This window comes from Dreissena polymorpha, chromosome 13 (assembly GCF_020536995.1).
Source record: "Dreissena polymorpha isolate Duluth1 chromosome 13, UMN_Dpol_1.0, whole genome shotgun sequence".
Taxonomy (NCBI): Eukaryota; Metazoa; Mollusca; class Bivalvia; order Myida; family Dreissenidae; genus Dreissena; species Dreissena polymorpha.
The window spans coordinates 49,638,525-49,666,346 of record NC_068367.1 but is presented as its reverse complement, the minus strand read 5'-3'; the positions used below and the strand labels follow the sequence as shown (position 1 = coordinate 49,666,346).

General features: G+C 34.2%; 1 protein-coding gene across 3 annotated transcripts in view; it reads left to right on the top strand.

The window, feature by feature from the left end:
* LOC127855320 (receptor-type tyrosine-protein phosphatase N2-like) overlaps positions 1 to 26,710 on the top strand; it is a 266,493-nt gene extending 239,783 nt beyond the window's left edge. For all 3 annotated transcript variants that reach the window (XM_052390790.1, XM_052390792.1, XM_052390791.1), the window contains exons 17-22: positions 2,287 to 2,406; positions 4,144 to 4,310; positions 22,676 to 22,729; positions 23,329 to 23,393; positions 23,864 to 23,937; positions 24,859 to 26,710. In XM_052390790.1, the coding sequence (XP_052246750.1) occupies positions 2,287 to 2,406; positions 4,144 to 4,310; positions 22,676 to 22,729; positions 23,329 to 23,393; positions 23,864 to 23,937; positions 24,859 to 24,930 (552 nt within the window). In that variant the 3' untranslated portion in view covers positions 24,931 to 26,710. The remainder of the gene's footprint in view (positions 1 to 2,286; positions 2,407 to 4,143; positions 4,311 to 22,675; positions 22,730 to 23,328; positions 23,394 to 23,863; positions 23,938 to 24,858) is intronic.
* The last annotated feature ends 1,112 nt before the right edge of the window (positions 26,711 to 27,822 follow it).

Sequence of the window (27,822 nt, the reverse complement as noted above, 5' to 3'; positions counted from 1 at the left end):
CATCATATTTCTATGGTTTTAATACAAATTTTGCTGAACAATGATGAAGTCGTGTAGCTTAGTCTTGTTTTATTTTATCACAATTCATTTCAATATACATTCCCATTAATTTCTCTGACAGAATCAGATGAAACCTTTCAACTGCAAGCTTCCAGATAACTATCGGAAACTATAAAGTATTGATTTGTTTAAAGGGACATTTTAAAACTAGGCTGTAAAGCAGGACCTACTGATAAATATTTTTGTTTGGGATTTCTAAACATGAATTAAGCTAATTTATTTCATGGAAAGGTTGGAAAATGTGGTTATTTTCTGACTAAATTGGGCCTATAATTGAGTCTGATTTAATGTCAACTATGGAGATAGGAATACATGTTTGCTAGTTTTTATCATTTATATTTCTTCAGAAATACATTTTGAACTCCTCAAACTGATTTGAAGTAAATATAATGTCACTCTTAAGTCTTTGTTGGAAAAACAGCAATAACACAGAGACATCTAAAAAAAGTAAATTAATCTAGAAAAAAACAAGCATGAAACAAGGTTACATAAGAGGGGTAACTTTGTCAAACTCACTGTGAAGATTGGGTATAAACACTACAAAATAAACAACCAGTACTGGTTCTCAAGTAAACATGGTCTAAAATTAATAGGGTAGAAATTTATTTTAGGTAATGAAACCTTTTCACCTACAGTTACACCCTTACAACTATACTTACTCCCTTTTACCTATGATAGTTACTCCCCTTCACGTCTGACCATTACTTTCTTTAATCTCTGACAGTTACTCCCTTTCACCTCTGACAGTGACGACCTTTCACCTCTGACAGTGACCCCCTTTCACCTCTGACATTGACGACCTTTCACCTCTGACAATGACGACCTTACATCTCTGACAGTGATGACCATTCACCTCTGACAGTTACTCCCTTTCACCTCTGACAGTTACTCCCTTTCACCGCTGAGAATTAAAAAAAAACAAAAAGACTCCCTTTCACCTCTGAATGTTACTCCCTTTAACCTCTGACAGTTCACATCTGACAGTTACTCCCTTTCACCTCTGAGAGTTACTCCCTTCATCTCTGACAAGTAATCCCTTGCACCTCTGACAGTTACTCCCTTTCACCTCTGGAAGTTACGACCTTTCACCTCTGACAGTTACTCCCTTTCACATCTGACAGTTACTCCCTTTCACCTATAACAGTTACTCCCTTTCACTTTCGACAGTTACTCCCTTTCATCGCTGACTGTTACCACCTTTCAACTCTGACAGTTCACCTCTGTCAGTTACTCCATTCTAATTTCACTTCTGACAGTTACAACTTTGCACCTCTGACAGTAACAACACTTCACCTCTGACAGTTACTCCCTTTCACCACTGACAGTTACTCCCTTTCTCTTTCACCTCTGACAGTTACTCCCTTTCACCTCTGAAAATTTCTTCCTTTCACCTCTGAAAATTACTCCCTTTCACCTCACAGTTATTCCCTTTCACCTCTGACAGTTAATCCCTTTCACCTCTGACAGTTACAACCTTTCACCTCTGACAGTCACTCCCTTTCACCTCTGACAGTGAATCCCTTTCACCTCTGACAGTTACTCCCTTTAACCTCTGACAGTTACTCCCTTTTACCTATGATAGTAAATCCCTTTCACCTCTGACAGTTATGACCTTGTGTCTCTGACATTTACTCCCTTTCACCTCTGACAGTTATGAGCTTACACCTCTAACAGTTACGACCTTTCACCTCTGACAGTTATGACCTTACACTGCTGACAAATATGACTTTACACCTCTGACAGTATCAATCTTACACCTATGAAATTAACAACCATTCACCTCTTACAGTCAAGACCTTTCACCACACACAGTTATGACCTTACACCTCGGAAAGTTACAAGCTTTCACCTCTCAGGGTTAGAGATTAAGCCCTGAAAACTTTAATCCATAACAAGATGTTGTGAATTTTATTTGATTTTTATTAAGGACTGCACACATGAAATTATGTATATATGAGTGGTTAACCCTTTGCATGCTGGGAAATGTGTCGTCTGCTAAATTGTCTTCTGCTGAATTTCTAAAATTAGCATTTTCTTCGTTTTTTTTCCAAAGAATACTATCAGAATGGCAAACAGTTTGGATCCTGATGAGACGCCATGTTCTGTGGCGTCTCATCTGGAGCCAAACTGTTTGCAAAGGCCTTCAAAATTCGGTTCCAGCGCTGGAAGGGTTAAAGTTCTATTTCATGTGTCCCCCTACTCATATCGTCACTAATTGTGATTCAGATGGTGTGGGAGCAGGGAAGCGTGGTGATAGTGATGCTGACCAAACTGACGGAGACCGGCGAGGCTAAATGCCACCGATACTGGCCGGAGGAGGGCAGCGACCTCTACCACATCTATGAGGTATCAGACATTTAAGCCTGGGGTTTAATGACTGTGCATAAAGTATGGTCCCAGATTAGCCTATGCAGTCCGCACAGGCTAATCAGGTATGACACTTACTTTTTTTTGGTTATGATTAATATGCTATAGACAATTGGGATGATGACAATAAAATATAAATATTTTATTTTGCCAGTCTTCATAGAAAACATTCGCACAAATGGACCAGTCATTTGTATAGTGAATTATTACATTTTATTCTATATATAACACTTCTGCTTAGCTGTTTCCATCCACTTTCAAAGAACAGGTCATATTATTGGTATTGATTAACTTCTGACCTTATTTCTTAAAATTATTACATTATTGCTGAAGATGGCAACATATATTCAATTATTCAAAATCTTTGAATGCTTTTTTGCTGTATAAAATCTTTTCCTTTTTTTTTAAAGAATAACAATGAGTCCCCTACTGGTGTAACCATAGGGCGCTGTAGATTTACCCATGGTCCATCAGTGTTTCTGCGAAAACACAAAAAGTACTTATTATAAGTTATATATAAAAACTTTGTATCTATAGAGAGCCATATAATGAAGATGCAGATTATTATATTTTTTCCATCAATAGAGCTAAAATAAAAAAGTTTAAACCTTAAACTGTCAAACAGAATCTCATGTGACCCGAATTGCAATATTATATAAGAACATGTTCCATCCAGTGTCGAGTAATTTTAGTGATCTAAGTTTATGGTCTGCAAAGTGTTGCAGTGGGGTTGTGTGTTTATGTTTATTTTTTTTTAACAATAAATAAGTCTACATAATGTATTTTACTTTGTTCTTCTAAATTGCATGATTAACCCATTAATGCCTAGTGGACTCTCCCATCCTTCTAAATTGGATCAATTTATTTCCAAAATTAGGGATTTATAGTAAATTTATTTCTATATTTAGAATATTTCTTACAGAAATTCCTTTTAGCAAACAGCGCAGACCCAGATGAGACACCCCATCATGCGGGGTCTCATCTGGGGCTAAGCTGTTTGCCTAGGCCTTTTTTCTAGACGCTAGGCATAAATGGGTTAACTTACAAAAAATTTATTTTTGTAAAAGCAATGTTCAATAAAAAAGTATTAAAAAACTTTTATATTTTGATACAGACGCTTGAATATTCAACTTTTCACATTATACTTTGATGACCAAATCTTCAAATACAAAATATTCTATTTGTTGCCGACCAAATCTTCAAATACCAATTATACTATTTGTTGCCGACCAAATCTTCAAATACCAATTATGCTGTTCGTTGCTGACCAAATTTTCATAAAGCAATTATGCTTTTCGTTGCCACCCTTAATTATTACTCATCATTGTGGTCCCTTAATCTCAGGTGAGCAATATTTTACTGAAACCAACACATAACCTCCTTACCTATTATTTTCTATTTCTAGTAATTATTTTATCCTTAGGTATTGTCCAATATTGCCAATGGAAATTCAACCTTTAACCCATTTAGGCCTAGTGGACTCCCCCATCCTTCTAAATTGGATAAATTTATTTCCAAAATTAGGGATGTCTAGTATATTTATTTCTATATTTAGAATATTTCTTACAGGTATTCCTTTGAGCAAACAGCATAGACCCTGATGAGACGCCACATCATGTGGCGTCTCATCAGGGTCTACACTGTTTGCCAAGGCCTTTTTTGTAGACGCTAGACATAAATGGGTTAAATTCTCTGCTATGATTTATACGTACCCAGGTGCACCTTGTCTCAGAGCACATCTGGTGTGAGGATTACCTGGTAAGAAGTTTCTACCTGAAGAACCTCCAGACCGGAGAGACGCGTACCGTGACCCAGTTCAATTTCTTGACCTGGCCCGACCTCGGCATCCCGACCTCCATCAAGGCTCTCCTGGACTTCCGCAGGTGAGAGCTAGCAGAACAATTGAGACATGTTCTGAGAAAACTGGGCATAATGCATGTGCGTAATGTGTCGTCCCAGATTAGCCTGTGCAGTCTGCACAGGCTAATCAGGGACGACACTTTCTGCTTTTATGGTATTTTTTGTTTCAAGGAAGTCCATCCTTACCGAAAATTAAGTGTAGGCAGAAAGTGTCGTCCCTGATTAGCCTGTGCAGACTGCACAGGCTTATCTGGGACGACACATTACGCACATGCATTCAGCCAAATTTTATCAGAACACGTCACAATTATTTGGCCATGTCAAGATTTAGCTGCAATAGTATCTCCATGCAACTGTCACAGGCGTATTGCCTCAGCCTCCCCTGCAGCTACACAAGGCTTTATTAGACTTATGTTGGTAAAAAGAGTTTAGAAAACCCCACTAATCCCATGGTTCAAACAATGGTCCATTATTATTTGAATGAGCTTGATTTAAATAATAATTGTTGATTTAGTGTGTGTTTTTCAAAGTATTATAAATGGGTCAGCTTAAATTGTACCAGCAGATTAGTGGGTTTTTCCAAATGTTTTCTTTTCCGGATTCATATATTAACAGCAGTACCATGTAATTTGCTTAAACAATCTTGGTCAAAAAAGTTTTTATGATCATAATAATGGTGTGTTTTTCACAGAAATAGCCCGCCCTTTATCCGTTTTGCACCACAACAGTCATCTGATGGGCTGTCAGATGTTGGCCCATAAGTAGCTAAGCATTAAAGTGGATATTTTTGTCAACTGTTAAGTTTTTACTTTTTTTAGCTGAATGCCTTTTTGTGTTCAAATGATGTTAATATGTGTAGAACTCCAACAGTATTATGCTTGCAACAAAGACTGTTCTTTTCAGAAAGTGTGTAATATATTTTTATTCCTTTCTCTTTACAGATCATTGCTGGTTAGTCACTGAGAACTTGAATTAAGTTTTAAGTCTGGTTACTCACATGTTTGATAGTTCAATGGCCCTATGATGTAAAAACATTTGAGTCGCGTTCTGAGAAAACTGTGCTTATTACGTGTGTGTAAAGTGTCATCCCAGATCAGCCTGTGCAGTCTGCACAGGCTAATCAGGGACGACACTTTCCTAAAGTTGATTTTCGGTAAGGAGGGACTTCCTTGAAACTAAAAATACCATAAAAGCGGAAAGTGTTGTCCCTGATAAGCCTGTGCGGACTGCACAGGCTAATCTGGGATGACACTTTACGCAGATGCATTATGCCCAGTTTTCTCAGAACACAACTCATTTGTAAATCTTGTAATCTGCAAGCAGTTTTATAAGGTTTCATGGCGTAACTGAACCTTTCAGGAAACTAAGAGAATTGTAGACACATTTTCTAGCCGCGAAAAAAGCGAGAGAAAAAAAGTAGGAATATTGATTCTTATTAAGCACACTGAAAGCATTCTCAGGCTCCCTTCTTCATTTCTATGCAGTTTAACCATCACATTAGCTAAAAGTGGAAGGTTTGACCCTAATAATGTTTTATCATGTAATTATATCCATAACCAGGTTGGTTTGTAAAATACATGTTAACAATGCCGTCTGTTGCTAGATGCATTTAATGCTAGTCCCGATGAGCATGTGCATTTTTCATGTGTAAAATCTTTAAATACCATAAAATCGATTATATATGTCAATTCAATAATGCTTTCATGTTTATTAAAAAATAAATACCATGGATAGCAGAATTTGTTCAAGGAAAATGCCAACATAGAAAGGTGCTTTTTACCAACCATTGCAAAACTACATTAATCAAGCACAAATATGAGCTTAAAATTTTCATCTGGTTCCAGTTCCAACATTGCAAGCAAGGGATGCGAACCAGATAACACATGTTTTTTAAACAACTGCAGCTTGTGTACTAACAGAGGGGGTAATCACGTGACAAACAAGATGGCAACCATGCCGAGGCATGTATTTTTTGCCGTTTTATACCCTTCATTATTTGTATTATATTTTTTAATTCCGATCACTTTTCAGCCATATTAGCAAGAAAGTTACTAGCATTTATTTCATAGTAATATTCGCTCTATATCTTGACTTTACTCGCTGCGAAATTCTTATCAGGATGACCTAATATCGAGCTTCACTAAGAAAATTTGCAGGGAGTAAAGTCGAGAATTTAAATACGAAATAAATGCTAATCACCCTTTTACTGATATGGCTGGAAAGTGAAAGTCATTAAAAAAATAAACAAAAGTAATAAAGGGTATAACATGGCTATAAATAACTGTCTCGGCATGGACGTCGCCATTTTGACTATATATATAATCACGTGATTACCCTCTCTGACTAACTCATTTTCAATAAAAGCAGACGGGTTCAGCTGCTTTTGAACATTTTGTTTTTTCTGATACATGTCTGTAATGAAGCAGTTCATGCCCATCATAAAGTTGAATAAATATGCAAATTCTGCATTTGTCAAAAACATGTCTGCACTTTCATGCTCAGTTTTTCATACCTGTACTATACAATATTTAGGACAAAAATAATGGTAATAATAAGCACACCAATGGGCTGAGCGCTTAATTTTGAAAAAAAAAATTTTGCAAGAGACAAGTGCAAATTTCCCAAGGGCAAGTTAGGATTTGCAATCACTATTCCTACAGGCCCAGTAGCAAGAATTTCAAACCACTGATAACTAATAGATTAGTTAGATGCCCAACTCTAAATTAATCCAAGACTAATGACTCATAACTTAACCTGATGATGGAATCTCTTATAATTGTCTAATGGTGCCCTATAGGCTTTCCATTGGTCATAACTTCTCACACAGCACTAGTACCTGGTAACCAAGGTAACAGAATTTGCTTTAAAAAAAAAAATAGCGGTATATATGGGGATCAATGAAAGCTGCTAAGACACTGTTTGAAGGTGTTTGCTGGTAACGAACAAAAACAAAAAAACATCAGAAAAACTAATTTCCGCTAAGGCTGAGAAATATTTTTCCTTTAATAATTATTTGTAATGTTCAAGTCAATTACAAGTAGTGTAAGCTATTAAATAGTTCATTGATTGGAATGATTGATACTTCTTTTGTAATGTAATACTAGAAAATTTGTATGTAAATGGTATGGAAAAAAGGTAGTGTATTAATTTTACAAAGTCTTTTCATCTAGCTAGCTAAATTATTAATGTTGTACTTGAAAGTCATTCATTTTCTGGAGAAACACAGAAAATAAAAAAATTGTTCACAGACAGAAAGATGGGCCCTACAGCTATGGCTTATATTATAAAAAGTAGCAATCCACTGACCTGGATCTTTTCTAAACTGAAATACTTTTTAAACCGGAAATTTCATCTGTTCCTTTTTTCCTTTGTAAACATTCATAAGAATCCTGAATATTTCACTGCAGGATACCGCTCATACTTTTATCATTATTATAACTTGGGAATTGTGGAAATAGCATGCACTCAAATAACTTGGGTTCTCAAAAAATTTACAAAAAAGTACAAATTGCAAATCGATTAAAACAGACAATTAATTCTTCATTCATCAACAGAAGTGCTTATAATGAACAATTGTATTGATAACTAACATACTCTCCTGAAGTGGCTTTTTTGTGTAGAGGACCATGTTAAATCTTAATAATGCAAGTGATTTTTAATTATGCATTTTTTAATTGCTTTTTAAGAGCCATATTAATAGTATTTCTATTTAAATTTTCATCTCATCTCAATTAAACCTTGCCCACTCAGAAGCAAATGGAAAATGGCTATGTGCAAACAGCTTACAACCAAAACAGCCTGCGCGTAACTTGCAGTCAGCTGTTCAGGTTTTATGCTGTTTGCTGCTCATCAGTTACTAAGGTTTTGAGATGAAGCCTTAAAAACTTGAATCTTGAGTAAGAAGGGTCTTTAATGATTAAATATAACTTTCGAAAGGACTACAAATGAGTGGAAATATGTATCTTAAGTGGTAAAGGGTTAAATAAGTAAACAATAAAATCCATGAAATAAAATGAAAAACTGCTGATTAGCTTGTTATACAACACTTGTCCCTGACTAACACATTCCCAGCAATTCTGAAATGCCAAAGCATGGAACAAATTCAATAAATTTGATCATAAGGATATGTGAGACAAGACCTGTTGAGAAAATTGGTGATTCACCACTTACAACAATGGGGAGCAGTCTGGCTGTTCTTGCTGTTGTCACCAGGTGCATCAATACATCAATAATCCAATAGGTCAATTATTATTATTCTCTTGGGTGATCCAGGCTGCCTTTTCATACGACCAACCTGTGTCACAATGCCTGAAGTTCTTTAGGGTCCCTGAAATTCTCCCATAATTCTACTGAACCCACAATCAATATCCACCATATTTGGGCTAATTGCCAAAAGGACCCATGTGTTGTTTTGCTGTCAGATTATGTAGTGTGGTGTTCCACTGAGTATGAAATTAAATCAAATTAAAAAGATTTCACAGTAGCTTTTACAGAGTTTTCTCATGTTTTGGGCTTTGATGTTGAGAGATGATTTAATTGCATCCATAATGAAAGAGTTATCGATCCTTCGGGAATTGCCACACATGCTTGCAGGGGATGTAAGACTTTGAATTCAAGTGCATGGAGAATCAGGCTAGTCAAATCTCTAGAGTTTTTATGCCCCCCTTCGAAAAAGAGGGGGTATATTGTTTTGTTCATGTCAGTCCATATGTCCGTCTGTACACCAGATGGTTTCCGGATGATAACTCAAGAACGCTTAGGCTTAGAATCATGAAACTTCATAGGTACATTGATCATGACTCGCAGATGACCCCTATTGATTTTGAGGTCACTAGATCAAAGGTCAAGGTCACGGTGACCCGAAATAGTAAAATGGTTTCCAAATGATAACTCAAGAACGCTTATGCCTAGGATCATGAAACTTCATAGATACATTGATCATGACTCGCAGATGACCCTTATAAATTTTCATGTCACTAGGTCAAAGGTCAAGGTCACAGTGACCCAAAATAGTAAAATGGTGTCCGGATGATAACTCAAGAACGCTTATGCCTAGGATCATGAAACTTCATAGGTACATTGATCATGAGTCGCAGATGACCCCTATTGATTTCAGGTCACTAGGTCAAAGGTCAAGGTCACGGTGACCCGAAATAGTAAAATGGTTTCCGGGTGATAACTCAAGAACGCTTATGCCTAGGATCATGAAACTTCATAGGTACATTGATCATGACTCACAGATGATCCCTAATGATTTTCTGGTCACTAGGTCAAAGGTCAAGGTGACTTGACACAGTTAAATGGTTTCCGGATGATAACACAAGAAAACTTACGCCAAGGATCATGAAACTTCATAGGTACATTGATCTTGACTCGCAGATGACCCCTATTGATTTTCAGGTCACTAGGTCAATGGTCAAGGTCACAGTGCCAAAAAAACGTATTCACACAATGGCTACCACTACAACTGACAGCCCATATGGGGGCCATGCATGTTTTACAAACAGCCCTTGTTAATATAAGAATTCTTCCAAAAAATCAAGATAATAGCAGGAAGTAAATAAAACCATGAAGTATATCAGGTATACATGCCTATAAAGCAAATTTAACCGTTTACTTACTTTTGTCATTTGTTTGCCAGGTTACATGTCCATCATTCAGTTGTAAAAGAATTATGTGTCACAGGACTAACACACATTTGAGCAATTCTTATAAAGTGCAACTGTCTGAAATTTTAAAGTCATTAATAATGTGGGAAAATCTGTGCGCCTGAAAAATAAGAGTTAAAAAAAAGGATTATTTTTGTTTAAAAAGGGTTTTCATAAATTAAGAGTGTTAGAAATCTGAGAATTATTACAATATTTAAAAAAGTTTGTATCATTTAATTATAAAATTACACCTTGTCTCATTCTGTTAATAGAATGGCTTTGTAATAAAATATGCAATAAAAAAATTAATCTTTGAAATGTCTTCTCATCTAGTATGAAAGGATTCTTTATCAATTTGCAAACATACAATAACTCAGCTGATGCCACAGGTTGATATGATGGCTCTAAACACTTTATTGTAAACATTAGATGTCATAAGACTTGTGACAAGAAGGTGTTGGCATTATGATATTCTCTGAAAGGGTCCATTGTCATTTCCCTTGGTAGGGTAGACCGTACATGTAAAATCCTACACCCTTGACAGTGCTCACTTTTTTTATGGTTGGTTGCTGGTGTCTAGCCCTTTTTTTTCCTGCTGTTCACATAACAATCATTTAACCAAGGATGGGTTATTAAACAGCATAGAATATTGTGTGTAAAACTATTGGGGAAAAAACAATACAAATCTCACAACCACCTTTTTTACATGGTGTTGGTATAACTGTGACTTATGATATTAATTTCACAGATGTAGGTAGCGTTGTTCTGATACACTGCACCTGCTTTAATTAACCCTTTGCATTCTGGGAAATTTGTCGTCTGCTAAAATGTTGTCTGCTGAATTTCTAAAATAAGCATTTTCTACGATTTTTTTTCATAGAATACTATCAGAATAGCAAACAGTTTGGATCCTGGTGAGATGGCACGTTCTGTGGCGTCTCATCTGGATCCAAACTGCAAATGCTTTTAAAATTCGGTTCCAGGGTTAACAATACTTCACGAGTTATATGGTTTTGCTGCAAACACCAGTGATCACAAATTTTTATTAAAGGAAGCATCAGTATTGATTAATTTGTGAACAATTTTTGATTTGAGTAATGTATACTTATTTTATCATATCTTGATGAATAACAATTCTTCGTTATTTTAGAGTATGTTTTAATTCCACTATTAACGTCCATAAATTTTTATTTATAAAATAAAAAATACATAAAAAGAACATTCATATAAAATACTGTTATGGTATAATGTAACCTGCAAAATGATCATATAGCTCTATGAATTAAGTAAACGTTCAAGTTAGGATAATATGCTAAATTATAATTTTCTTACCCCTTTTATATTATATTGTATAAATCAGTTATGAATATTTTATAACTATCATGAAATTAGACAATGACCATCTTATTGGCAGGGTAAGGTATAAAGGCCTCAATGCAAGGTCCCAACCTGCCTCCATTGGGCCTCCACCCTTGGTCTAACCCATTTATGCTTAGTGGACTCTCCCATCCTTTAAAATTGGATCAATTTATTTCCAAAATTAGGGATGTCTAGTATATTAATTTCTATATTTAGAATATTTCTTACAGAAATTCCTTTAACAACAGCGCAGACCCTGATGAGGTTATCTGGGTCTACGCTGTTTGCCAAGGCCTTTTTTCTAGATGCTAGGCATCAATGGGTTAATGTAATGTTTATCTGAAAGTTCAATAAATTAACTTTAATTTTCCCACTGAAACTAGTTTTATTCATTAGAAAAACAATCTTTTAAATGCATATAATATTAAATATATTATTATATAAAAAATTTTGCTTTATGACCGCAAACGCTGAAGTGCCCTTTTTAATAATTTTGCAGCTTGCCTTTTTCTAATGCTGAAGCACTATATAGTATTGGAATTAGTCTTCTTTAAACCCATCAAAATTTGCATATTTGTATCAGTGTTGTTGAAACTTCAATTAAAACTTGAATTGCATGTTACGTCTAAGTTTTAATTTTGTATCTGAAAATAACATATGAATGAATCATGCATAGGTTGAATATAATCCTACTAATTTAAAGTGTGCGAGATGCAATCCATTAACTTGTAAGCAGGATCAATAAACTGTAGCATTTTAACAAATGAAGCGTGTTGATTTCAGTGATAGTTGTTAGCCTCTGGGTAGGTTTTGTTGTGTTTCCATTAACATTAGAATTCACACAGACAATGTCATTGAGCAAAATCAATAGGCAGGCAATCAGAGCACCTGCTGGACTGCTGCCAATTAATTTCCTACCAAAATCATGGCAATTATAATCATGATTATTGATTATTGACCATGTGTCAACAGCCATTGGTGTGCCATTGTCAAAATCATGTGGTATGACAATAGCATCACATTGCTGTTCTCACAAGACAGAACCCTCGCAGTGCCTTAAAATCAGATGCTCAGAGACAAAGGTCGCTATGGCGATTTGGTTTAAGATAATAACATTGATTTTTTAAATGTGTGACGTTACGATGAGGAACCTCTGTGATGAGGGATAAAATTGGGATTTTCATGTATTGGCGATTAGTTGAGTTTTATAGACTCAGTCCATGACACAGTCTCTTAGACATTTCTCTTGCATTCGCTGTCAGATCGCAGTGCTGGAAACACAGTTATTCCAAATAGTGGATAGCAGTTCGCCTCATTGTGGAAAAAAATGAGGGACATTTTTCCAAGAGAACACTGCAAAATTATTCTTTATTTTTTGAGGATTTGTGCTAAACCAGGTTTGTGAACAATTTTTTATGTTGATATTAATATTGAAATAGTTTATTACTATTTCGTCTGGTTATTATAAAGTTTTATTTTATTATTAGTGCTATAAAAGAATCCCTTATTAAGTTAATCAAGATGAATTATTAGTATTCAGTGAATAGATCCAATTTAAACATATTTATTTTTTGCAGTTTAAATATTGTATAGAATAATAAATTCAGTATTTAAATTAATAATAACAAATAAAATGAATAGTAAACAAAAATAACATTGACCAAATTGTACAAGTATAAATGTAATAAACTATTATTAACTAGATTTAATATAATGCAATGCATTTGAAATACTGAATAATGTATAACATACAATAATTTAAGTCATTTACTTGCAATTCTATTCTGAGTACATGGTATGTATTATGGATTCAAGTAATTGAAGTAAATAAATACTGATATATAGATGTATAATAATATAAATAATTAGTCCCTGTTTTGAAATTAATTTTTAACTAAATTACATAATGATTTGATTGCAAAACACACTGAGGTTAATTGTATAGACAAACAGTAAAATTGTGTACAATTCTCTTTGAACTGCATGATGATAAAAGGATAATTTTTTGTTTGCTAATTCAGAAATATTTAAAAATACCAGTAAGACAAGTCTTCTTTCAATCATTTCAGGTATTGAAATAATTTGTCTCATAATGTAGATAGAAAAAATCAGAAACTGTAATATGAAATTAATAATGTTTTAATAATAAATTTACAAACTTTCAAAATTTGTCCCCAAAAAGGAAAAAATTCCATACCTATTCAAAATTAGAAATGTCCCATCATTACCGAAATTACACTTATTTTTTGAACCCTTAAAAATAATTATTTTGTTTGTGTCCGAAAAATTTAGAAACAAAAAATATTTTTAAAATACGGTGTCCGAAAATTTAGCGACAAAAGTAAGTGCGTTCTCTCTCCAATATGCAATGTGTATAGCCTCAACTCTTCAACAAAGAATAGAATGCGCCGTATGGTATACATTATTTTGATATATATTTCACTTAAATCTGTAGTAGAAACCACTATATGTTAATGGTATACATGGATATTTGCACAATAACGCAAATGTAATTGTTCATTGCCTTAAGACATTTATCTGCCAGGATTTATTACCTTAATCAGCCTTTCCCCCATAAGAAGCAAAGTGAAAACGGCTTTTGCAACCAGCATAATACCAGAACAGCCTGCGATTAACTCACAGTCTGTTCAGGTTTTATGCTGTTTCCTGCTCATCAGTAACTAAGGGTTTAAAAAGAAGCCTTTAAAACTTGAATCTAGTAAGAAAGGTCTTTAATTTAATTTGACTTTCTTAGTAACTTCAAACGCGTGAAAATACGTATCTAAATGGTTAATCTGATTGTAAAAATGCATGATCAAAGTGTCACCAGTTAAGTGTAAATTGGCAGAAGTCTTGTAAAATAAACTGTCTGAAAATAACACAGAAGTCCAAAAATTCAACATTTAGAGTCACAAAAAATAATTAATTATTTTGACTCTAAACAGGGTTGTCCAAACAATTTATTATGGTAATCCAATAAATAAGTAACTCCCCAAAATTTGTCCAATGAGAAAGTTCCCTACTTTGTCCATCAATGAGAAAGTTCTCAAATTAGCCAAATCAATGAGAAACTTCCCATAATAAGTCCAACAAATGTTAAAAACTGAATCATTGTGAATGTTGTATCAATAACTATATAAAGCTGGTGTCACAATTCTTAGACTTTTATGGAGGGGGCAGACTGGAATAGTGGGGCCATGTATCTACATGTACATTCCATAAAATGCAAATCAGAATTAAAGATGTAAACAATCTCACATATTTTTTATGGGAATTTTAAAAGTTAAAATGAAACAAATAAAAATATGTCATTATGATATTATGTCATAATAAAAGGGAGGATAATAATTATAACGTATTTAACACAATATTATAATAATAATTTAACTGATTGTTAATTCATGAACTTAATTTCAATTGCCCATAACAAAATATTTAAAGAAGACTTACAACAGACATCTGCATGGTGTGCAGTTGTAAGTTGAGATATTAGATATTTGCTGAATTGACCCATTTGTGCCTAGTTGACTCTCCCATCTATCTAAATTGGATCAATTTATTTCCAAAATTAGGGATGTCTAGTATATTTATTTCTATATTTAGAATATTTCTTACAGAAATTCCTTTAAGCAAACAGCGCAGACACAGATGAGACGCCACATCATGTGGCATCTCATCTGGGTCTACGCTGTTTGCAAAGGCCTTTTTCTAGACGCTAGGCATAAATGGGTTAACCTAGGAAGAAAGAGGGGATACTGAGAGCTTGCAAATGACAGGTAGCCTTTAAAAGGCCAGTCAAAGTCAGAGTTTAGTGGTTATCTGCTTGGATTTGAGGCATGATGTTGAATCAGGCCTGTTTATTTGTTAAGGCATCAAAATGTTTGTTGAAAAATATGTAAGTGGATGTTGACAATCAGGGTTATATGGGGAGCAGGTTATTGTACACCAGTTCAAGAAAAAGAATACATCTGTTGACAATATTGAAAATGAAAAATTCAACGTACAAAGAACATTGAATAACACAATCTTCAAGTTGATATTGATGATGAGGATTGCATGGAAATGTAGTTTATTTTTACAAAAATAATCAAATAGCAAACAAACTTAATTATGTTGAAAAAACAACAACAGTCTAATTGCATGAGACTGCTTGGACAGGATTGGAAAAAAAGTATTAATATGGGAATGTACAGGACCAGAGAGGAATACAAAGATCAATATTGGAATGTACAAGACCAGAAAAGGAATACACAGACCAATATTGGAATGTACAGGACCAGAAAAGGAATACACAGATCAATATTGGAATGTACAGGACCAGAAAAGGAATACACAGATCAATATTGGAATGTACAGGACCAGAAAAGGAATACACAGATCAATATTGGAATGTACAGGACCAGAAAAGGATTACACAGATCAATTTGGGAATGTACAAGACGAGAGACAAGTGGACATGTAATAAGGCTTTATACAATAGGAAAGAAGAGATACCCCAAAAATGTATGGTAAAACACAAGAAAAGATGGGATGATGCAGAGTAATATGGGAATGAACAGGACAAGATGGAAACACACAGAACAATATGGGAATGAACAGGACAAGATGGAAACACACAGAACAATATGGGAATGAACAGGACAAGATGGAAACACACAGGACAATATGGGAATGAACAGGACAAGATGGAAACACACAGAACAATATGGGAAATTCACAGATGTAGATGGTAATATACAGAATAATATTGGCTTCTTAAATAATAAGATGCAAACATGCAGAGCATTATGGGCATTTCACAGATTACGATGGAAATATGCAGAACAATATGAACATTTCATAGATAAAGATGGTAATATATTGCATACAGAACAATATGGGAATTTTGCAGGTCAAGATAGTGTTATAAAGAACAAAAGAATCATTTTGCAGGATTTTTTTTGAATATACAGGAATAGGAATATTATAAGATTTGGCAGTTCCGAAGAAGGTGGGGTATACATGCAACAGTATAACAAATATTGGAATACACTAATCAAAATTGAAAATAAACATAATGCCAAGGGAATAAACAGCACTGTTTAAGAATATAATTAAAAAAAAACGGGTAGTGCACAGATACAGAATGGGAATTATAAATGAAAGAGGAACACTTTAGAAGTAGTGGATGCAGCAAAAGGCTGAAATCTTCTCAAATGATAAGTTTTCTTATGGTTCCGTTTGGAAGACATCTTTGAGCCCAGCTGTTTCAACTAAAATACCTAGTGTTGATGTTGTTTGTATTGTAATCCAAACATATTTGGTCCAGGCTAGTTTTTTGTATTGTTGTGGCACTTGTTGGTGTTGTTTATAGTCCCAAGAAGCACCAGAGTATTTCAGTAACGAAATTTGACATGGCTTTCACACTTTGATACACCAATAACAGAATCACAAACAATAGAATCCTACCACAAACAATAGAATCCTACCACAAATAATAGAATCCTACCACAAATAATAGAATCCTACCACAAACAATAGAATCCTAACACAAATAATAGAATCCTACTACAAACAAGAATCCTAACACAAACAATAGAATCCTAACACAAACAATATAATCCTAACACAAACAAGAATCCTAACACAAACAAGAATCCTACCACAAATAATAGAATCCTGCCACAAACAAGAATCCTACCACAAACAATAGAATCCTAACACAAACAAGAATCCTAACGCAAAAAAGAATCCTACCACAAACAATAGAATCCTAGCACAAACCATAGAATCCTAACACAAACAAGAGCCCTACCACAAATAATAGAATCCTAGCACAAATAATAGAATCCTAGCACAAACAATAGAATCCTACCACAAACAAGAATCCTAACACAAACAAGAATCCTACCACAAATAATAGAATCCTAGCACAAATAATAGAATCCTACCACAAACAAGAATCCTAACACAAACAAGAATCCTACCACAAATAATAGAATCCTAGCACAAACAATAGACTCCTAGCACAAACAAGAATCCTAACACAAACAAGAATCCTACCACAAACAATAGAATCCTACCACAAACAAAAGAATCCTACCACAAACAATAGAATCCTACCACAAACAATAGAATCCTAACACAAACAAGAGCCCTACCACAAATAATAGAATCCTACCACAAATAATAGAATCCTAGCACAAACAATAGAATCCTAGCACAAACAATAGAATCCTACCACAAACAAGAATTCTACCACAAACAATAGAATCCTACCACAAATAAAAGAATCCTGCCACAAACAAGAATCCTAACACAAACAAGAATCCTACCACAAATAATAGAATCCTACCACAAATAATAGAATCTTACCACAAACAATAGAATCCTACCACAAACAAAAGAATCCTACCACAAATAATAGAATCCTAACACAAACAATAGAATCCTAACACAAACAAGAATCCTACTACAAATAATAGAATCCTACCACAAACAATAGAATCCTAACACAAAAAATAGAATCCTACCACAAACAAGAGCTTTACCACAAACAATAGAATCCTTCCACAAACAATAGAATCCTACCACAAACAATAGAATCCTAACACAAACAATAGAATCCCACAACATAGCAACAAAATGTCAATACTGTAATTATGAGATTAACCTGTCCATTACCTTTTGTTGTCATGATTTGTAAACAGAGGGAACCCATTAAACATCTCCCACATAGAGAGAGAGAGAGATGTATTTGATTGTTGAAATCCATTATCACTTACCAGGATTGCCCTTTTGAAATTTAAAAAAAGTATTTGACAGTTCCTTGTTGTTAGTAATTCAATATGTGAGGCTTGTGATGGGAAAACCAGGCTAAATGGACGTGCAACAAGTTTTGTATTCAATCAACAGGTAGATTCATGATGTTACTGCCTAAAGTGTGTTGATCATTAACCCATTTATGCCTAGCATCTAGAAAAAAGGCCTTGGCAAACATCGTAGACCCAGAGATGCCGCATGATGCGGCGTCTCATCAGGGTCTGCGCTGTTTGCTTAAAGGAATTTCTGTAAGAAATATTCTAAATATAGAAAAAAATATACTAGACATGCCTAATTTTGGAAATAAATTGATCCAATTTTGAAGGATGGGAGAGTCCACTAGGCATACATGGGTTAAAAGCGACATTCCTGAAACGGAAAATACCATTTCAGCCTATGAGTATTCCTGCCTGTTCACAGTCTGATCAAAGACAACACTTAATGTGTATTTATTTAGCCTGGTTTTCTCATAACCATCCTCAGATGTTAGTAACTCTGATTCACATTGTATTCTTGTAGATTTTCTTTGTTTTATTGTTGAAGAACAGTGTATCAGAAATTATACTTTAAGTTTTTGGAAACCTGGAAAATGAGCAGGTAACTTTATGGTATGTCATGACAACTAACCTTGTAACTACGGTGATATTGCAGTATTGTGATGTTGCATGCATTGTTGTCAACGGACCATTATGAACTGTTGTGACTCCTTTCACCTTACCCCATACCATTCCCCAATATTCAAGCTAACATTCAAACACAGGATGTATTTTATAGCATTTGCAAAATTTTCTGAGAAAACAAATATAATTCTTGCACATTTATTGCAGTGTTTTTAGCATCCAAATAATTAAGTTAAGTTACCAAATGTATGGTTAGTCCTAAATCAATACAATTCCTGTGATACTATACTGTCTTTGAAATATGACTACTCTTTTATTTGCTACACTAATATATTTAATAGTACAAAATTGATTATTGTGTCTAGTCTCCGTGCATTTTTATCATATTTTTAAACATTGCATGCAATGTTCCTTTGTTAATGCATGATTTATATTATTTATTAATTTTTTCATTACTGTTGTTCTTTCATTATTTTACTGATACAAGAAAGATAACTATTGAAGAGGAGTTTCTTTTAAACATGCTGCATGATCTCCCTTTTTTAACAGCATCATCCCACCATTCTTACCTCCCATTGAAGAAGGAAATACAACAGTGCTATGATGAGTTGGCTCCCTTCAATGCTTCAGCACACATACTGGCTCCATGACAGCTTTTGTGATTTGGCAATTGTTAGTTCAGCAAATTGCATAGTCACAAAAGTGATCATGTGGCGCATGTACTCGACTATTACGCAACTAACCTGTCACTGTTCACAGCAATATGGCCTGTAGCTTTCTCTAACATCCTTGTGTGATCGTCTGAAGCATTTCAGCATTTCACCTGTATTATTCAACGCTTTAACTGATGCAAAATCCACAGTATCAAGTGACCTGTTTCAGCATTTCAACTGTGTAATTCATCGCTTTAGCTGATGCAATCCATGGTATCACCTGACCGGTTTCAGCATTTCACCTGTGTTATTCAACGCTTATGCTGATGCAATCCATGGTATCACCTGACTGGTTTAAGCATTTCACCTGTGTAATTCAACGCTTTAGCTGATGCAATCCATGGTATCACCTGACCGGTTTCAGCATTTCACCTTTAGCTGATGCAATCCATGGTATCACCTGACCGGTTTCAGCATTTCACCTTAAGCTGATGCAATCCATGGTATCACCTGACGGGTTTCAGCATTTCACCTTTTGCTGATGCAATCCATGGTATCACCTGACCGGTTTCAGCATTTCACCTGTGGTATTGGATGCCTGAACTGATTAAGACTCTGCTTGCTCTTGACACAATTCCACCTTTAGAATCATCTCAGATACAGTTTACCTGATGCTTACCAGTGTCAGTGCACCTTGTGAAATTACTTGTCAAGTTTGGACACCAGGAAAACCTTTCAGATGGAAATTGGGAGCCCATTGTTGTTGGTAACAGCTTAGCCTTTACAAACCACATCGCAACATGTATTGTAAATAAGGACCATGAACTAACATTTTAATTGTTTTATGTGATTGGTGCGTATACTAGTTTTTTTTATAAAGCAATATTTTTGTAGCGAATGACATGTTTTGTTTTCACAATGTGTGAGCCTTACATGCCATTAGGAAGCAATAGTAACCCCTGGTTTAATCTCCACCAGGAGAGGGTCTTATTATCTCCAAAAAAAAATACTGTTTCTTTCCTGAAAGAAGAGTGTATTATATAAAGTATTTATCAAACTGCACGACTTGTTAATGGTTTTTAATTCAATAAAAATAAAATAAATAGATCTAAACTAAATTCTAACACTACACGGGACTTGTTTTGTATAGACAAAGAAGGAAATCAAGTTTGGGTTATTTTTGCAATAATGTATGGGCGGAGCTTAATGTTTCGAAAATAGTTCTAAATAAACAAAGAAAATATTGTTTTTGATGAAAGTGATGTCCTTTGCAAAATATTTATGAATGAAAACAAGGTCATATGTTTGTACAAAAAAATAGTGAACTTTGTACTAAGAAGGGCGGAGTATTGAAAAATATAGTTCACATCCAAAAGCTGGAACCAAATCAATCAGAAATGTGTTAGAATCAAAATAATATTTTTCTATCATGGTTTGTTGTCGAATAACCCACAGTTATTCGCACTCGTGATTTAATTCCTACTCATCTATACTCCTTTCTGTGTGTTATTCGACAACAAACCATGATAGAAAAATATTATTTCTTAAATAAAATTCGACATTACAGCAGTTGTATGTAATAATTTCATGCCTTATTAATGCTGCAGAAATGTGATTGTAAGAACATCATGCCAAATGCCAAAATAAAAGAATAATTATGTAACCAGGCTCAAGACTTTATTTTATGAGACTGAAGAAAAAGTGGTACAGATCTTAACCCTTTCTCCCATAAGAAGCAAAGTGAAAATGGCTTTTGCAACTAGCATAATGCCAGAACAGCCTGCAAGTAACTTGCAGCCTGTCCAGGTTTTATGCTGTTTGCTGCTCATCAGTATCAGGGTTGGAAATGAAGCCTTTTAAACTTGAATCTAGTAAGGAAGGTATTCAATTAAATTTACTTTATATGGGACTACAAATGAGTCAAAATACGTATCTAAGTGGTAATGGGTTAAATTCTGTAAATGGTATGCCATTTTGCTTTCCGAATATGCCAGTCTGGAGCTGCTCTGGCCACATATGGCATAAAATCAATCTTTACATGACCCAGGTTAATTGTATTCCTGCCATTATAGCCTAACTTATTTGGATATACATCATTAGTTGAGGTGTCAATACAAGCTTACCCTTAATGGCATGGGTTTACAGTATAATAGACAAATACTTTTGTTTCCTTAAATAACTTGACAGCACCCAGAAAGCACAGACCTCTTCGGTAGATTGCACTTTACAGGTACGCAGTTATTTACCACTATCGACAAAGCGTGGATTTGGGGGCGGTAGCACCGGATACGAAGGAAATATATAGGATAAAAGAATTATTAGGTGTTATAAGGTGTTGCGGGTTAGGGTATGCTTTTTCGTTCTTTTTTACGTACTGGTAAAGTGCAATTGCCCCGACCTCTTCCAATAACCTACTCATAAATGGAACCTTTAATGGTGGTTTACCTTTTTTGCCAAACCAATGATCAGTTACCTTCTTGCAATCCAAATATCTAAATAAATAAACTAATAACATGCAATTTGTGTTAATAAATTTTGTCGAAAATTTGATGTTTACCGAGTATGTTTTGCAAATCAGTATGTGCTTAGCTAGCTAAGCTACGCTAAGGACTGTAACTCGCTATGCTAGGAACGATTACCGCTGCCTGACTGCACTGCAGACAACAAATGCTTAGGAGCGTCTGCTATACTACTGCAACAGGTGTATTGACCAGCTTGTAAGTTGACATTGGCCAGTCTTGTGTTTATCATTGAAATCTGAAATTGGCTGCTTTTAGGGAAAAGGGGGCTTAATGCATGTCAAATAAGATTAGCCTGTGAACACTGATTAGCCTGTGTACACTGATTAGCCTGTGTACACTGATTAGCCTGTGCAATGTGCACAAGCTAATCAAGGATGGCAACAGCAAACAACTAAAGTGCCTTCAGCGCTTTGATTTTGCTAGTTGCTGTTGTTGACTGGTCAGGTGTAAATGTATATTCTATTATAAATATAACATACCTTGTATCCCCGACCAAACACAATCTGTGGTCGTACATTTCTTGTGTATATACGGGTACCATTAGAAAAAAATGATAATTTAAATGTACAGCTTATTATGCACTCATTTTAATCAAAGTTTTATATTAATGGTGTATTTTCATGGAGTGTTTAAGCAAAAATGAAGCATGAATTAAGCATGGAGGTATGTGTATTTTTTCTTTTATGGGAAGGGGTGAGGGGCATTTAGTTAGGGCATTAATAAGGGAATAATTGACAGTAAACAGTAACAGTAAATAATTGAGTGTAGCATGTGTGTATTTCCAGGAAGGTAAACAAGTCGTACAGGGGCAGGTCCTGTCCCATCCTGGTACACTGCAGGTGAGTTAATATCAGCATAATAAGGTAAGTAAGTGAAATATAATTAAGATAAAAATGGTGCTTTACTATATACGCCTTTCTGATTAAGTAAAGTAAATGAAACAAAGTGTCAACTTAAGATAGCAAAATGATATCCACATGTTTACTGCATGACACTAAAAGTCCAACAAACATTTTCTAAGGGATTCAAATGTATTTTTTTTTTGATAATGAACTATTGAATAACCTGCAAATGTGTTAATTTTAAGAAAACTAGATAATGTCTATGTAAAAATACATTTTAAAGTTAAATTATGAGAATAAACAGCTTTTGCTTTCTATTAAACACCTCAGCTTAATTAAATTAATGTGCGTTAAGTGACGTCCCTAATATGCCTGTGCGGACTTCACTTCTAACGACACTTTATGCACATGTATTAAACCCTATTTTGATAGATAGCGGCCCAAATGAAAAAAATATAATGTATAATGCATTTCTACACAGCTGAGGTGGTAAAATGAGCGTATGACAAGTACTAACCTATTAGTGTTAATCTTCTCACTATATGGTTAGACCGTGACTTATGTATTGCCTTTGCACATGAGCTGTTGTGTTTCAGTGATGGATGTGGCCGCACTGGAACCTATTGTCTTATTGACATGGTCCTGAACAGGATGGCTAAAGGTGGGTTACTCTTATACACACTTCATACCCAATAAAAGAAAATAACTGTACTGACTTTTACATAAATGTTTTGGCATACTCAAGGTTACTATCATGCATAATTTGAATTCTTAGGGAAACGCCTTGTAAGTGGGTGTATACAATTAGTAAACATTTCATTTGCTCATATATTTACTACAACACAAATACTTTCATATGACTTAAGTTTTTGGGATTCGTCTGGAATCATTTCTAAACTATAATTATAATTTATTGTCCATAGTTTATTAGTCTTTTGAGATGGTGTATAATTTTTAATTTCAATTACATGTTGGATAAGATTTACTTGCATAACTTTGTGAACAATGGCCTGGTTCTCAAAACAATTAACAATAATTGTTACAAAATTATATTTGAAGAAGTTTGATAAGTTTGTATACTGTTCTTTGTATCCCTGCGCAAAGGACTGTTATAAACACTTTTCTTTTTAGGGGCCAAGGAGATTGACATTGCTGCGACCTTGGAGCACATCCGTGACCAGAGGGTCAGCATGGTGAAAACTAAGGTAGGGCAAATTTGAAATGCCTTTGTGCCATAAATAGGAATATTGTAATGATTAATGGGTCATAATTAGGTCTCTTGCTGCTTGACCTTGGTGGATCTTGCTCAAACTGTCAGGCTTTTATGACCTTAATGAGTAGATTATCATAACCAAACTAATTTTAGCTGGGACCAGTTGTTGCAGAATTATGGCCCTTTGTCTGTTTTTCCACTATAGAATATACAGTCCCAAAATGTGTAATGACTGGTTGGATCTTTCTCACATTTATGGTGTGGATTATTGTGAGGAAAGAATTTTAGCTGTGACAAGTTTCGGCAGATTTTCTCTTCTTTGCCAGTTTTATCCAAAGTAGAATAGATGGTCCCACATTATTATTTTTTTAATCTTCCCTTTAATTTTTGGATATGTTTTTTCAACAAATATCACATATTAAGGCCCTCAGTGTGAATATGAAAGTTAAAGAAAAATAATTTTGCTGAATTATGGACCTTTGTCTTTTTCTCCACAGTAGAATATGTTTGCTGTATTATGACATATTGATTGATGATAAAGTTAAGTTTAATATTGAACAGTTTAATTGACATATGTCCTGTAGAAATTGTATATCATTTGTACCCTTTAATTTATGGTTCCAAAAGTGACCTATTAATATAGACTCAGAAGTTAAACCTTCTCAATTAATACAGAATAAAGTTCAGCCAAAGAACTTGAAAAATGATAAAACTAAAAAATTGTATTGATAATGTATTAATTATACCACCTTATTTATATACAGACACTCATAGAAATTCCACAAATGGTATGCAGAGGAGAAAATAAAAAAAATCTTCATTCATGCAACTGTATTAATTTGTAATTCAAAATTTAAATCAATCTATTGTCTTTGCATTTCTTTTATAGCTATGGATTTTTTTTGTTTTTCAGGAGCAGTTCCAGTTTGCACTTGCTGCAGTGGCAGAAGAGGTGCATGCCATACTGAAGGCGCTCCCACAGTAGTCATGTGACCATATTGCAGCCAACCAATTGGTTGGCCTGCCTGTCACATGACTCAGACTTTGAATCTGATTGGCTGTTTTGAAATTTGCAATGAAGTTTCTAATGGACTGGAATTTAGAACATTCAACTAAATATACGTATTGCATGGTGTTGTTTGTGGCTGAAATTTGTCATTGTTACTGGATATCTATTTTATGAAAGTTGTTTCATCATAGCTATTGTAATTGCATAATATGCTTTATCATACTTTTGGTTTCTAAAAAGTGTATACCAAAATTTCCAAAAAAAACATGTTATGACTTCATAGGGCAATGGCTATTAAAATATTTCTTTTTGCTATCATTGATTGTATAGTATCAGACAATTTAAAACAGGAAACTTTGGAAATTAATGCTTTTAGATATATTTTCTCATTTCTACAAAATGTTTTTTTCTTTTATGTTTGAAGTATTAGTGTTGTGAATTTCATTATCTTCCTCATCATTTAAACTTCACTTACATGACCAAATCCCAGTAAACATTCGCTGATCTTGATTAATGGATATCATTGTGAACACCTTAAAAATAGTAGGTCCGTTATTGGAAATCACAAGATTTTGTTAAGGATTTGTTCTATAAAAAGTGTTGTATTCGATTTGCTAATTGTAAGCAAACACATAATAAATGAACAAAAATTGTTGACATAATTTATTTCAATATTTGTTTGTTATTTGAACTATTGAACTAACGCTGATGTTGATGTTAAATATCATTTACTGGTGTTAACACCAAAGAATATCTTGGAAACTGTTATATTAATTATTCAAATATGTTAAATTGTTTTATATTTAAATTCTATTTATTTTTTAATTGATTGTTACAAAGTCTTGTTATTCTTATGTGTGATAAATGCTTAATTTTTAATCTGATCTTGTTGTGTGTTACAGAAAATTATATACATAAAAAAATTGGTACCTAAATTAAATTTTTAGTATAAAGATGTTTATTATTTAGTTTGTATTAGATAATAGTCTTTATACATTTACTCAATTAAACAAGATGTTGTTTTTTTTGTATTTTATTGAATACTGTTATTATAGCCGTTATCAAGTAACCTTTTACAAGTCTGTTTGAATGAGAACAGCAGTACTGTAAGAAAAAATAAATGCCAATTATTTTTTAATGGCTCCATTTTAACCATAACTAATTTAGTTATAATTCAAAATTATTTTACTAAGTTAAAAGTAATTTCTTCATTTAACCCACAGCGCAATTTTATTTTTATAAGAATTTATAATTTTATTATTTTCTATAGATTTACATGCCAATATATTGGTTTCAATACAAACAGAATTTTTTTTATAATTTGATTTTCCAAAATTAAATGGCCCTTTTGATTTGTCTCCATTTAAATTATTTTCGTAAATAAACATTTTAATTATCACTGTTTACCTCATCTTGCATTCTTTCTTGAATACTTTGTCAATGTGAACATCATACTTTTCGTTTGAAGTATTTGTGTCAATGTATCCGCATGTATCATGGTCTTTAATCATTCCATGTTTTGTGTGAATGTTGTATTTCTTCAGTGTAAGGAGAGCAGATTAAACATAATCACAAACTAATTGAACTTTAAAAACTTTCTTGTTTCGGAAAAAAATAATGTGTATGATAAATGAAGGGCCAGCGAACAAAAACTAATAATAGAAGTTTCTATTTGTATGATAGAAAAAAAGCGGTCTGTATATTGGAAAAAATATTTTGTTCAGTAAAGATATCAATAAAGTAATATTTGGGCAATTAATAACGTCTTAGTTGTTTATTATGCCCCCCTTCGAAGAAGAGGGGGTATATTGCTTTGCACATGTCGGTCTGTCGGTCGGTCCGTCCACCAGGTGGTTGTCATACAATAACTCAAGAACGCTTGGGCCTAGGATCATGAAACTTCATAGGTACATTGATCATGACTCGCAGATGACCCCTATTGATTTTGAGGTCACTCGGTCAAAGGTCAAGGTCACGGTGACTCGAAATAGTAAAGTGGTTTTTTGAATGATAATTCAAGAATGCATACGCGGCTAACAGGGCACACTCTGAACAATATTACTGAAGCAACTGGTCTTTAATCCTAAATCTATAATTATCAGTCCAATGAAACATCATCCTTTTAGTAAAATACAGTGGATCAGTAAAATATTATCAGAATATGAGATTTTTTTGTATATTTGGTATATTAAATACTGTGTTAATGTTTAATTTTGTTGATTAATATAAATATAAGCAGGACAGGGGAGGTACTACACTACAGGGGAAACAAATGCAATAAGTTTAAATTTATTTGTACAGATTTGCCTCCCTTGTAATATATTTAAATTTTACCAAATGTAAGGCTAACTGCATTTGTGTAATGCATTCTACTACTACTACTACTACTACTACTACTACTACTACTACTACTACTACTACTACTACTACTACTACTACTACTACTACTACTACTGCTGCAGCAACTACTGCTGCTGCTGCTGCTGCTACTACTACTACTACTACTTCTACTACTACTCTAACTACTACTACTCTACTACTACTACTACTACTACTACTACTACTACTACTACTACTACTACTACTAGTCTACTGCCTACAACTACTACTACTACTACGTTACTACTAATACTACTACTACTTACTAACTACAACGACTACGACGACGACGACGACGACTACGACGACACTACTCGACTACTACGACGACTACGACGACTACGACTACGACTACGACGACGACGACGACGACTACGACTACGACGACGACTACGACGACTACGACTACGACGACTGCTACGGGACGACGGCGACTACGACGACGACTACTACGACGACTACGACGACGACGACGACTACGACGACTAC